At 30.1% G+C, this 13,534-nt stretch overlaps 1 protein-coding gene across 1 annotated transcript; it reads right to left on the reverse strand.

The window, feature by feature from the left end:
- Positions 1-404: 404 nt before the first annotated feature.
- LOC143552116 (bidirectional sugar transporter N3-like) lies at positions 405-1,848 on the reverse strand. The gene is made up of 6 exons (XM_077042411.1): positions 1,767-1,848; positions 1,644-1,680; positions 1,355-1,565; positions 1,120-1,281; positions 872-991; positions 405-798 (listed from the first exon to the last, which is right to left on the reverse strand). The coding sequence occupies exons 1-6, from the start codon at positions 1,810-1,812 to the stop codon at positions 475-477; spliced, it is 900 nt and encodes a 299-aa protein (XP_076898526.1). The 5' UTR covers positions 1,813-1,848; the 3' UTR covers positions 405-474.
- Between the last annotated feature and the right edge of the window lie 11,686 nt (positions 1,849-13,534).

A 13,534-nucleotide genomic window follows, 5' to 3' on the forward strand; every position in this document is an offset into this window, starting at 1 on the left:
TTTCAATCGCAAAACTTGAAAATAAATGTTGGAGCGCTTGCCAATTTCACTGTGATTTGATGAATATTTGCGACAAGTTGTAATTAAGTGCTACTAAATTGAAAATAATTGTTGGAGCGCTTGCCAATTTCACTGTTTTACGACTGGATCTTGGTTGGTCATTAATTTAGCAATTGTATTTTGGTCGCCAATCCATGTCGCGCTCATTTTACAATCTCAGAATATATGTGTCTACATTGTAATATATTTTCTCACTTTTGAGGGGATTTTAGGGTGCTAACTGCCAAGAGATCTAGAGAAAACAAAAGTGATAATGGCATTCGATTCTAAAGCTCAAGAACAAGTTTACATTGATTTCAGTGAAGAAAAATACACATATATGTTGGAAATTACATTTAAAACATATGCCCAAACAACACCCATACATATTTAATTTTTGCAAAGGAAAATGAAAAAGTATATGCTTATATCTCATCATGCTGTGACTTCAATGATGTGATTTGGCACATTTGGGCGAGGCTGAGATTCAAGTGCTACATGACCAGCATCATGTCCGGTTTCTTTGTGTTTGGTCACGACTGGAATAATATCAGCAGAAATTAAAGTGGCTAGCTTCGCAACATCTATTATTTTATGGTCTACTATTTCTTGGATCTTTCTTTCTTCCATTTCACTGACAGGACACTTTGTGGCTTCAAACTCAGACATTTTTTTGTTCGAAACTGGCTTATTGTTCCTGTACTTGTAGTATAGTATTATTTGAATAATACCGAAGGTGAATCCAAGCACATTTGGAATCTGTAAAAGACACAATAATTAAGTTAATTTGAAGATAGATTAGCTTTGTTAGCATAAGAGAGTTTTTGCATACCGCAATATTGAAGTCACCAAGAAGAAGACCGTAAAAAAACCACATAACTGCACTGAGGGTAAGTGCTACAGATAATAGAATTGGCATGTACTCTACAGTTTTTGTCTTAATCACTTGTCGCTGCAAAAATATTGTAAATGAATATCAAAATAGGTCGCGCAAAAAATTTGAGAAATAAAACTAGGAAATGCGAATACAATTTTCTTGTTTAATAAGGTTAGTATCTATTTTTATACATGCATACTTACCACAACTCCTAATGGCGCAACAAAAACACATAAAGAGAACACGAGGCAAATCCATCCAACTATCACACCAAGAGTAACTCCGCTTGCAAAGAATTGAGTCGAGAAAACAATCAATCCAAAGCCAACAACTATTAGCAATACAATTAGCTTCAAACTCTCCATCTGCGTAACAAAGTTTCTTGGTTAATTAGTTTATATTAGCCTTCATTATATACAAAGATTAATTAATACATACCCTAGCCTTCTTTGGTGCGTAGAAAAGAAAGAAACAGATGTACACGGTTTCGATGACGATACCAAACGAATTGATGGTAATGAGAAGCAAAACATTGGTTTTGAGCATAGCGTAATATATCCAAAGCATGGCACTAAATAAGCCGACCACATAAGGTGCTGATTGAAAGCCTTCAGTTGATTTCTTCTTGTAAACTTTATAAAACGTCGGTCTGCATTTAAGTTAGATTGTTTTAGGAAGGTTAGGCAATTATTAGATGGAGTCCTCAACTATAAAAGCAGAGACTTACATTGGTGCAAGAAATACCATAAATGAGACAATATTGCCTGAAAATAATAGAAAGGAGAATGTTAACTGCAGTATCATGCATGAAAAAATAAAAGTGAAGAGAGAAACAAAAAGAAGTATAAACCAAGGAGGCCAAATGCAAGTGTGAGGTGAGCCAGTGCCCCTGTCATTTTCCCTAAATTGAATTTTATAAGTATATCTTTCTCCAACCGGCCGGTTTCACAAATTCAAGTGCTGATTAAGCAAACGCTACCTGCTTTCTCTTTGTGCTGTGCATACCAAATTCTTGAGTGACCCCTTTATATAGGAAGCAATAGATAAGGGTTGTGGGCCACTGGCCAATCAATATATTATCTAATTATCCAACTTTCCTTTTCATCAAACTTTTGGCTTAACACTAAAAATAAAATTTAAAAATTGAGTACCGATCATTTAATCGAATGACACCAGCCATACTGAATAAGTTAAAACGTATCTTATCATAATTACATTAACTAAGTATGATTTTAAATAAATGATAAAACCAACTAACAAATTACATATACTTGGCCTCTATGTCTAGTTACTTTGAAAGCAACCGGTTATAACATCGTGCATGAGTTTGTGACCACTTAATGATCAATAGGCTCCCCTGCTTCGTCTCTTGGTGTTGTGGCATGAATGAAAGTCTCTTAACGAGCCAAACTTAGACTCCAAATTCCTTCATTTTGAGTCGTTATGACTGAGAATTTTTCAAAAAGTCATCCATTTTGAAGCTTTTGGCTTTCTTTGTAAAAATATGTCACCAGTTAATGTTATTAATTTATGTGTTCAATATAGTCATCTTATATTCTTAAATCGTTTTCTGGCGTCAGTTTTAGTTCAGTTTCTCTTAATATTTTTTATTTTGTTTTATTTGTTTGACCCTCGACGTTATAACAACAAAACGTATTAGCTTGGCCCAAGTAACCCAAACTAATCCTTGTAATAATAAACACATAAAAAAAAGTCAATACCTACTACTGGAAAACTGGCCATTTCCGACCAAAATTTACGATCAGGAAAAACACAGTCGTGAAATTAGCGACTAACCAAGATATGATTACAAGTTTTTGCGACCACCTTGATTCAGTCGCAAATCTGTCATAAAAATAGTAAAATAAATAAGCAGAGTAAATTATAAACACAACCAGTACCAAGTGTGTGAAAATGAAAAATACAAACAAAAATTTAAGGTCGCAAAAATCGTGCAACCTTTCAAGAGCAGTCACAACAAATGAAAAAAACAAATAATAATTACAACTAGTCACAAATCAGTCCCAAATTTTGCGATCGGCTTTCTACGGTTGCAAACTACGAAAATGAGTTATATATTTTAACCATAAGTAAAAAAAATTGTTTTAAATAAAAAATAAATTGCCAATGGCAAATTATGGAATCTACATGACAGATTGACAGTGGTGACTTTCTTTCTTTTAGGGATGATTTTTTAATTTGGGGTGTATTTCCTAACACTAAAATGTGTATGTTTTGCTGTTAATTTGTATATTTTTATTAATTTTTAGATTTGTTTGGTTTGACTTTCTTTGTATATTTCTATTTAAGAATTTGAATATATCTGTGAAAAGAAAAAATGGAAATAAAAAAATTAAATGTGTTTTTAGGCCGTTCACAAAGCAATTGCTAACCAGTCGCTAGAAGTGGCCACAATAAGTCGTAAAAGCTAGCAGTCGCAAAATAGAGATAAAAAGCGATCACAACTTGGTACCAAAGATGTGAAAACTAACACTAAAATTGAATACGACCAGTCGATCACAAAGTTGCAACGGTTTATGGGCGGTCACAAATTGAAAAATTATTATTTTAATCTAAAACTAATTATAGGTCGCCAATTTTGCTACTGGCTTTCTACGGTGATAAGTTATGGACACAAAATGTAAAATAATAAAAGTAACCTAAAATTTAAATTATAATCCCAGTTGTAAATCAATCTAAAAATAGTGAAATCTAACCATCTAGGTAACAAAAGTGAGTTTCTTTCTTTGTAGAGAAAAACATTGCCAATATTGTGTATTTGCAGATTTGTAAACACTAAAATATGGATATTTTATTGTTTATGTTGTACTAATGTTATTAACTTGTCGAAATCTTTGATTTGATGTTGTGTCTGTATATTTTTTTTATAAAGAACTTGAATATATTTGACAAAGGAAAAAAAAGTAGAGAAGGTTTAAAATGTGTCTTTTAAGCAGGTCACAAAAGCAGTGGTCACAAAAAAGTATCTGCGGTTGCAAAACAGTCGCTAAATCGTCGTCGTAAATCAGTAACTTAAAGGCGTCGCCACGTCTTAAAATAAGTCAGGGCCGTAAAAGTTGTAATCTACTGCCTTAATGGTCGCAAATTTTGGTCACAAAATAGCCACCGGTCGCAAAATAGGACCACGAAGGTTTTTGCTATCGAAATTTTGGTTGCATATAGCCATTGGTGATAATTTTATAGTCAAAACTACGTTTGTAAATACGCAGTTTTCTTAGCAGGTATTCGTTCGTTCTTAAAGTTGAACTTTATGTGTTGAATTAGCAACACAGCAGGTTCATGTATAATATTGCTTGCAATCTCATCATTTCAAAAAGTGAACTATTAACAACTAAATCAAAAACCAAATTCAAAGCAACTAGTTAACAACTAACAATCCAAATGAGTAAGGACTCTTTCCTAGCTATTGTTGACCTGCACGTTTCAGTGTATCTTGATTGATCATTAGTACTCACACTACATCGAAAATTTTCAAAAATTTTATACGAAGGTGAAGATATGACCAGTAGCCCACGCTATTCCGGGCACCATGGTGAGTTGGTGACTTTGGGTCCTGACAACTTCATCCGTTATAATCTAGGATGGCTTTGTTGTCTAAATGTATTTTCATTGTATTCAGCTTTTCTTTTTATTAAATAACAAAAATCGCATAAGGTTTGTGTAATATCGTGTTCGATTTATTGATTCACTTGATCGAATAAGTTTAATAGTTACAACTTTCTCATGAGTCCGCCGCTCAGCCATTTAACCGGGTTTAAAAACATGTAAGTATGTGCTACTTAACTTTTTTTTTCTTTTTCTTTTTTTTTTCTCTTGTGTTGCTATAGCTAACAGAAGGTGATCCTATTCAGCAATAGAATTCCCTGGCCATGTCACCAACAATATTGAAGGTGGGTCCTAATTCCACAATCTTGGTCTGGATTGACAGCCAGACATCCAGTTGATCAACTTTATTGGTCGCTTTTGTTCTAGTGCTACTAGATTGAAGATAATATCACCACTATAATGCACGGAATCACTAAAAACATGATGCATTCTCATCATAATTGAATGATTGGATTTTATTGAAAAAAAAATCCAATTACAATATTGAGGTAGGTAAGCGGACAACAAGCTGCACCACCACCCTTTTTTAAAAGACAAACCCGATCATACTGAAAATAAACTAATAGTTTTTCGGCGTTGATAAGTTACTGTGTACGACCCGTTGAACTCTTTTCAGAAACATAATAGCTTTAGAGGCAAGGGACCCAAATGTATCAAAAGCAAAATGAATGAATACATGTTGATTCTCGCCATATGTTTTCTCATGGCTTAGCAATTTTTTCTGATTCCGCCTTCAACACAGCCTGCCTAACAACAAACCCAATATCCCTAAGCCCGATAAGGTGATACTCCAGTAAGGTCTATACAAGCAGGCTTCCCCCTGCCAGTCCAAACACAAGAACGTTTGCTGGCCGGAGAGTAGACCTCCCTTCAAGTGGATCCGACAGGAAATTCACAGGAGCTTCTTTTTTTTTTTGCCGAGATCCCCGCTCGTTTTAACATTAAACATAACTAATTTATAGTCTATATCCAATTAGGCCCAGGGGTATACCTTAACATTTAAGGCATTAAAGTTAAGTTGTCAAGGGTTAATCATACCGCTCCTTCATGGGTTAAGAAGTGTTAAATGCAATGTGGGTTAAAATGTAAATAGGCGTTAAAATCTTTACACACACACACTCAATAATTTACTAAATCAATTTTACATTAAATAAAGAGAGGTAAAGGAGGGTTAAACAATTTTCTTAGGGTAAGATGGAGTGAATAGGGTAAAGTATGTGATGTAGCGCCTAGATGGAGTTAAGGAGCGTGAATGTATACCTCATAACCTTAAAGATTCATAAAACACATAAATATTTAAAGTTTTTTTTTCCAAACTAGTGTTGGTGAAAAAACTATTTACCATTTTGGTGTTCATTGAAAGTATTTACCAAACTAGTACTTTCCACCTATTTTTCACTTTTTATTTTTAAATCAGCATATTAATGTATTTTTATTTCTTCTATTAGTTAATCTATTATCTATTTCTATTTCATACTTCTTATATATTTTCATCTAAAAATATAAAAAAAGAAGCCATCGGATTAATCAGATGAAAATATATAAGTATGAAAAAGAAATAGATAATAGATGAAAATAATTTTTATAAAGTAAAATAATTGTGGACACATGTCATCTTTTGATTAATTTTTATAAGTTTTTTCCTCCAAAACTAAGATCATAATTGACCCTAATATATGTAATAGATCAATAATTATTCATTTTCTTTTTATACTCTATTTATATTATATCTATACATTTTTATAAAAATAAATATTAACATATTATTTTACTATATATTCCAAAATAATTGGTGAAATCCAAAAATCAACGACAAACCATGTTTGTCAAATATTGAATAGAAAATATTAAATGTTAATATTAATACATTGTACTATGTATATTATTGAAGATTGTAAAGAAAAACAAAACTCGAATATGCTTTTATTTTAAAAAAATAATTATTTAGTCATTAAATTATAATATATGCTTAAAAGTTGATTCATTTTTTTTAAAAATCAATCAATTTATCTATCTATCTATCTATTATTATTATTATTATTATTATTGTAATTTGCCATATAAATTTATAAATTATAAATCTATGCTTTAAATATATCAATTTATTTTTCGTTTAATTTAGTAAACTATATATATGTTAAAATGTAAGAATAGTATATATACCAATCACTTTCAGACATAACAAAGTTTATCATATTTGATTTCTTACTTTTTTTTATCAAGGATTGTTTCAGGTTTTTTGTGGAACTTAAATTTGATTTTTATGGGTCAAAAGTTGGTAAATAGATTGTTTGGTACAAGTAACTATATTTAGATCAAAATTTGTTACGAGTCAAAAATGAGAAATCTGAGTATTTAAAAAGTTTGAGAATGCAAATAGATTTATCATCAATTTTGTTACGGGTTCAAAATGTTTACTTGAAAATGTCAAACGGATGAAAGTTAGAATTTTAAACATGATTTGGGTTTCAAAGTTATTTTCAATGGCATTTTTCGAAATAATCAAAAGGTTGGGGATTTGGCAAATTGACTATTCTTCTTTTGCCCTCGACTATTAAAATTTAATAAAAGATTGCGAACACTTACATCATATCACCCCCAGATCTATCAATGCTTCTAACTTTTATCAAATTTGAAATGTTTGTGTAAGCATTAACTTTTCTTTCAATGGTGATCAAAACATTGTATGGGAAGCATGTCATGCAAAACTATGCTCAAATGAAGTAAAATATTCACAAAATTGAATGAGTTAACATGTTATTTTTTATGTTGTCATTATTACAAAGTCGAGAAGCTCCCTTAAACTTATAATAATCTTTTTCATGGTGTGGTTCAAAAAAACATAGTTCTTAAAGAACATCCGGCGTTACAATTTAATGTTTTTCTTTCCTTCAATCGGTGGAAAATTGATAAATATATCAATAAAGGTAACACTTATTCTGTATTTACATTGAGCCGTAGAACTACTATTGTATGAGAGGTCTTATTTCCAAAATTGGTTAATAACCAAAATTCTTTCAATTATATATATATATATATAGGGTATGGTTCGTACGAGAAGTAATATTACTGCGAGAAGTCGATTTCAACCATTGATGTTATTAATCAATGGTCATTAATGAAAGTGGCATTTTTGCCATTAGTAAGAATTTCTTATAAGGATTATTTTATTTAAAAAGGGTAATTTTGTAACTTGTCTAACACAATTAAAATAAAAGAAGAATGTAACTCCCACCGCTCCTCGTTAAAAGCTTCAAGCTTTAATTTCATTGATTGATAATTAATTGAATTCAATTTATTTGATTTCTTTAATTTTCTTTTATTTCATTTATTCTTATGATAGTCTTTTTTTACTTGTTTTTTAGTGTATTTTTCAAATTAGCTTGCATATTGTATATTATTGATTCTTTTTACGCGTTTATTGATAATATTTTTTTATTAGTTACAATTTTCAAACAATGTAGTTTATTATTTCAATTTAACAATTTGTGTTAAATAAAAATTTTGTGTTGGAAATAACAATTTGTATATGACACATAAATGTTGTTCGTGGTATAATAGTTAATGTAGGGCATGCTTCTTTATGTAGGATACGTAATTAGTGTGTATAATTGAAAAATAGTGTTTTGTTTATGATCTATAGAGTTTGTGTAGCATACATACATGTAATTTTTTATGATAGAACATTTTGTGTATGATTAATAAAATATTGTGTAGGAATGAAAAATATTTTTTTTGTGTGTAATATACATTATTGGTGTCTAGTAATAAAAGATAACATTTTGTTTGTGATATATATATAGTGTGTGTAGGATATATGCACGTACAGTGTTTGTGATATAAAAATTTGTGTAGGATCCATATATTGCTGTTTAATATAATAAAAAAAGGTTTATTTTGTATTATGTAGTTTCATATATGTACTGTGTATGTGGTATTTTAATTGTGTATGTTTAGTTTTTATCGTGTGTAGGTTCATTTATGTACTATCTTTAGTGCAGGTACGTATATGTACTATGTATATGGTATTTCAAATTGTGTATGTATAATTTTTTTTTATCATTTGTAGGTTCATTTATGTACTGTGTACATTTACATACGCACTATGTATGTGTAATTTTTTGTCGTATGTAGGCTCACTTATGTACTGCGTATGTTCGTATATGTACTTTGTATGTGGTATTTCTAATTGTGTGTGTGCAATTTCATTCATGTGTAGCCTCATTTATGTACCATGTAGGTTCATTTAAGTACTCTGTGTAATTATCAGCGCTATTGAATTTTGGAACTATTATCTGGGCAAATGTATGAAATTCAAATTAGGAGAATAAAAAAAATAATATAGATTAATTGATAATATTGATTTGATAAAATAAAAAAAAAACAAAAATTCAACATTGGTTGGTTTGACTATATATTAAAAAATATAAAAACAAAAACTGTAACTTTTCCATAAATTATGACCTATCAAATATAAAAAAGCACATGATCTTTTACTATAACACCCTTGTCATTAAATAAATAATAAAAGAAAAGAAAAAAATCTGATTGATGGAATTCATTTCTCTTCTAAAATGAACCTATATATATATATAGGAGAGGGATATTTTGAGAACTATGTTGAGTTTTAAGAACTTAAGAACTCAATTATTGGCCACACATTTAATTAAATGGGTTGGATTATGTAGTTGAGATTAAATCTGATTAAAAAGTCAAAGTAGGAGAGAGAATAAAGATTTAAGTGATTACACTAATTTTTACGTCCGTTACACATATATAAAAAGTCGACTCGGTGCGTAAAAAATTTTGTAATTTTTTTACGTATATGTAACCTACATATATTACGCATATGTAAAAAAATCCAAAAAAAAAGTTTGTTACATTGAGTTCTTAAAACTCAAACTGGTTCTCATTTGGAATCTCCCATAAAAAAATGCACGCGCAAATTTGTACCCAAGAACGCTCTTTCTATTGAAAAATTCATTCTCAGTGTCATATATATATATATGATATATATATATATACATATATATGTGTGTATATATATATAGGCTAAGTATAAAATGAAAACCCACTTGAGTTGTGAAAACTTTAGAAACCTATTCTCAACCACATGATTTTAATTAATGTTTAAATCTTGTGGTCCACAATTAAAGTGAATAAAAAATGTAAATATAAATATAACATTTTCTCTCTCCTGAAAACATATATAAAAATTAGTAAAAAAATGTTAAAAAATAGCAAAACATTTTTTTTGATGTTTCGATGATTTGTATTAAATGTTACAACATATATTACATGTAACAAGAAAAAAAACGATGTTACATAGGGTTTTCGTGGGTTTTGACAACTCAAATGGGTTTTCATTTTAACCTTACCCTATATATATATATATATATATATATATATATATATATATATATATATATTTAAAAATAGTTTTTTAAAAGTTTTTAAGAGTTTTTAAGTTTTTTCTTTAAGAGGAGTTTTCACTAGAACCCACCCCTATATATATATATTAGAACGACGACTTTCTTATATTTAGGCTACCGCACCCTCCAAATTTGGAGAGCCCCGATGCAACTCTGGCCAGACTATGTTGTCTTAACCGGGCTCACGTTGGCTTTAGAGTTTGGCTTAGGCATTCCACCGGAAACCATACCACCGACTGCCACTTGACAGCCGTTCTGTCACCACAAGAGTAAAACTCTCTGGCGTAACACAAGGTGGGACGAAAACCCGGGTGGGTTCAAGATTCGAACTGACAACCTTTGCACAAGGCCTAGCTCAAATCCATCATTGCCGATATCCATCCAAATATGAAACAAGTGGGATTCGAATTTGTGTTTCCATTGGAGAACCTAAGCCTCCTACCACTAGGCCACAAGTGGGGGATATATATATACATATGATATATATATAGGGGTGGGTTAAAATAAAAAGAGATAGTTTTCTAAGAAGAATAAGAATAGATCATAGCCATTGGATCATGTTAATAAATAGTTGAGATTTAAATTTACCAAAAAGCAACATAGTTTCATAGAATTATTCTTTCACCATAGGTTATAAAGCTCTATGCCAAAAATCTATTGGTTCTTACCATTTTTAGGAAACTCTTTATTCTTATTTGAACCCTTTTCTATATATATATATATATATATATATATATATATATATATATATATATATATATAGGGGTGAGATTTAGTGAAAACTCCTCTTAAAGAGAAAACTTAAAAACTCCTAAAAACTATTAAAAAACTATTTTTAACTTTTAAAAAAATTTTTTTTGAAGTTTTTTTTTCCATTATTCTTATATGTTGTTATTGGTTCAAAAAAAAAAAAAAAACTTGTCGGTAACCTCGTCGGTAGTGCACATGTGTAATAGTGTGCATTATGCGAAAGTGTTCGTATTGCATAGAATACAACACTATTGCACATATTTGATACACACCATTGTATATATGCAATATAAGACTAATACACACATCGAATACACAATAGTACGTATGTGTAATACAACAATAACGCACATGTGCACCACATCGACTTTTATTTTATTATTATTTTTTTTCATGTAATACAACACTAGTACACATATACAATACACAAATATTGAATATAAGCAATAAAACACCATTAACCTCAAAAATACATAGTGGTACATATGTGTAATACAACGATATCGCACAGTAATACGTATGTGCATCACAGCGGTTTTATTTATTTATTTTTTATTTTTTTCGAGTGAAATATAAGAAAATATAAGAATAATGGCTAAAACAGAATTTTGAAAATATTTTTTTATTTTTAATTAAAAATAATTCTTTAAGAGTTTTTAAGTTTTCTCTCTAAATGTGAGTTTTCTCTTGATCCTCTCCCTATATATATATGTATATATGTATATATATATATATATGACACTGAGAATGAATTTTTCAATAGAAAGAGCGTTCTTGGGTACAAATTTGTTCGTGCATTTTTTTGTTAATTTCATTTAAAAAAATCATTTTGTGATACAAATAAAATTAATTTATGTACACATAGTATAGATACAAGCATAAATGTAATACATTTTTTCATATACGTTATGTAATTATTTGTTTTACTTGTAAATTTATAATATGGATCATCCTGTATATGACACGGCTTTAAACCTAGTTAACTAATAGAAGAAATAAAAATATATTAATATGCTGATTTAAAAATAAAAAATAGATGAAAAACACTAGCTTGGTAAATAATTTCTAATGAACACTAAAATGGTAAATAGTTTTAAAACTCAGATTTAACTTTTAACTGATGCACCACAAATTTAGGACCTCACTATTTATAGGTTTTATAAGTTTCTTCCTAGTTTAAAAAGGAGTTTCTAAATATACAATTTTGAACAGCGGAAGAGTTCTAATATCCGATTTTGATAATCCTCGATAGCTTGGGCTAGCACGATCAACAGGATACCTATACTGTATGCATGATCTTGTTAACAAAAAATTGCTCTTTGTTATGAGATGAAAAGCGAACCACAAATTCTAGGTGTACAACTAGACAAACAAGATATGAACACTTTTAAGTAAGTGGGAGTAAAATGGATTTCGTCATGTCATCTGAAGTTGGCATCTTTAATTTTTTGGCATCCTTTAACGAGCTTTTTATCATCACATAACAATTAGTTCCAACCGTATAAGTTTTGGTCCTATTCGATCAGCCGATCCACGTGTTTTTTGCATGGTATATATGATCCATACCTTTTTTTTTACTAAATAACTTGTTCATATCAAGTTATCAACATTTGATGATACACAACTTAGTTATGTACTCTTTTTTAACTATACATTAAGTGTCTACATTTCCGCTAAATACGAAAAACATAACATCAAAATTGCTACCAATATACAAGTGTTGAATGAAGCTAATTAGAATATTTGATCTTCCAATGAGAGTCTAATAATTATGTTCTTGTTTTTATCTTTTTTAGGGTTTATCCTCTTTCTGTTAATTTCATCAATGCATATGTATCGAACTTGATATGTTTGATTATTGGATTAATGAGACCTTTGATTATCTGTTTCTGACAGTATTAAAAAGGAGATGATTGTTTCGATAGACAAATAAGAAGCGCGACAAATAAAAAGCGCCGGAACCACAAACATGCATATATTATCCCTTTATTAATTTGCAAAAACTTGTCCCTTACAAAGTTACTATTCAACTTGGTAAAAGTAACCTAATCACACATGATAGACAATGGTGATTAGTCTCGATACTTCCAAAGATGATGATTTTGATCGTCTTCTGGCCATAAAGGTAAATGATTTGGTTAATTTCATTTTTCTTGTTATTGACTTTCAGTATAAGTTTGTTTTAGAGGTTCGTTCGATTTTTGTCTTTAAAATTGCATACGAACCTATTCGATAGACAATTAGGGTTGCATTACTAATTAATTTTGGGTTACTTGAGTCTAGTGTTAGTATTATGGTTTGAATTGTGTTTGTATGTAACTACAACAATTGCATGGCAGAACCTATAGGAACGACATTTTTTGTGGGCATATATAGATGACCTGTGGCGATGACATGTCATTACAATAGGGTGAAGCAAAAAAACATTTTCTTGCATCACCTTTAGTGACGGCATGCCGTTGCAATAGGGCGAGGGAAAAATATCTGGCACCAACTAAAAATGTATAACGACAAGTGATTGTTTAAATACAGAACTTGGGGCACAACCGTTAGTACAGTTATCTAGTGCAGGAGGGAAAGAGTAAAAAAAAAAAAAAGCCTACTCAACAAAATTACTTATTGTATACTAATATATGAAACCGCAAATTCCTATACATTGGTTATTATTTTGGGAAAGAAAAGGAAACATGTGTTGGCTAAGAGGTTGAGCTACGGAGAGAAACTTTGGCGTTAAGCGAAACATCAGAAATCGATCTAGAACCATTAAACCTACAATATCTAAAAAGAGATACTGCTATGCAGTACAAAC

Source organism: Bidens hawaiensis, unplaced genomic scaffold (assembly GCF_021521415.1).
Source record: "Bidens hawaiensis isolate Kalapana, Puna unplaced genomic scaffold, B.hawaiensis_p1.1 tig00001016_1, whole genome shotgun sequence".
Classification (NCBI taxonomy): domain Eukaryota; kingdom Viridiplantae; phylum Streptophyta; class Magnoliopsida; order Asterales; family Asteraceae; genus Bidens; species Bidens hawaiensis.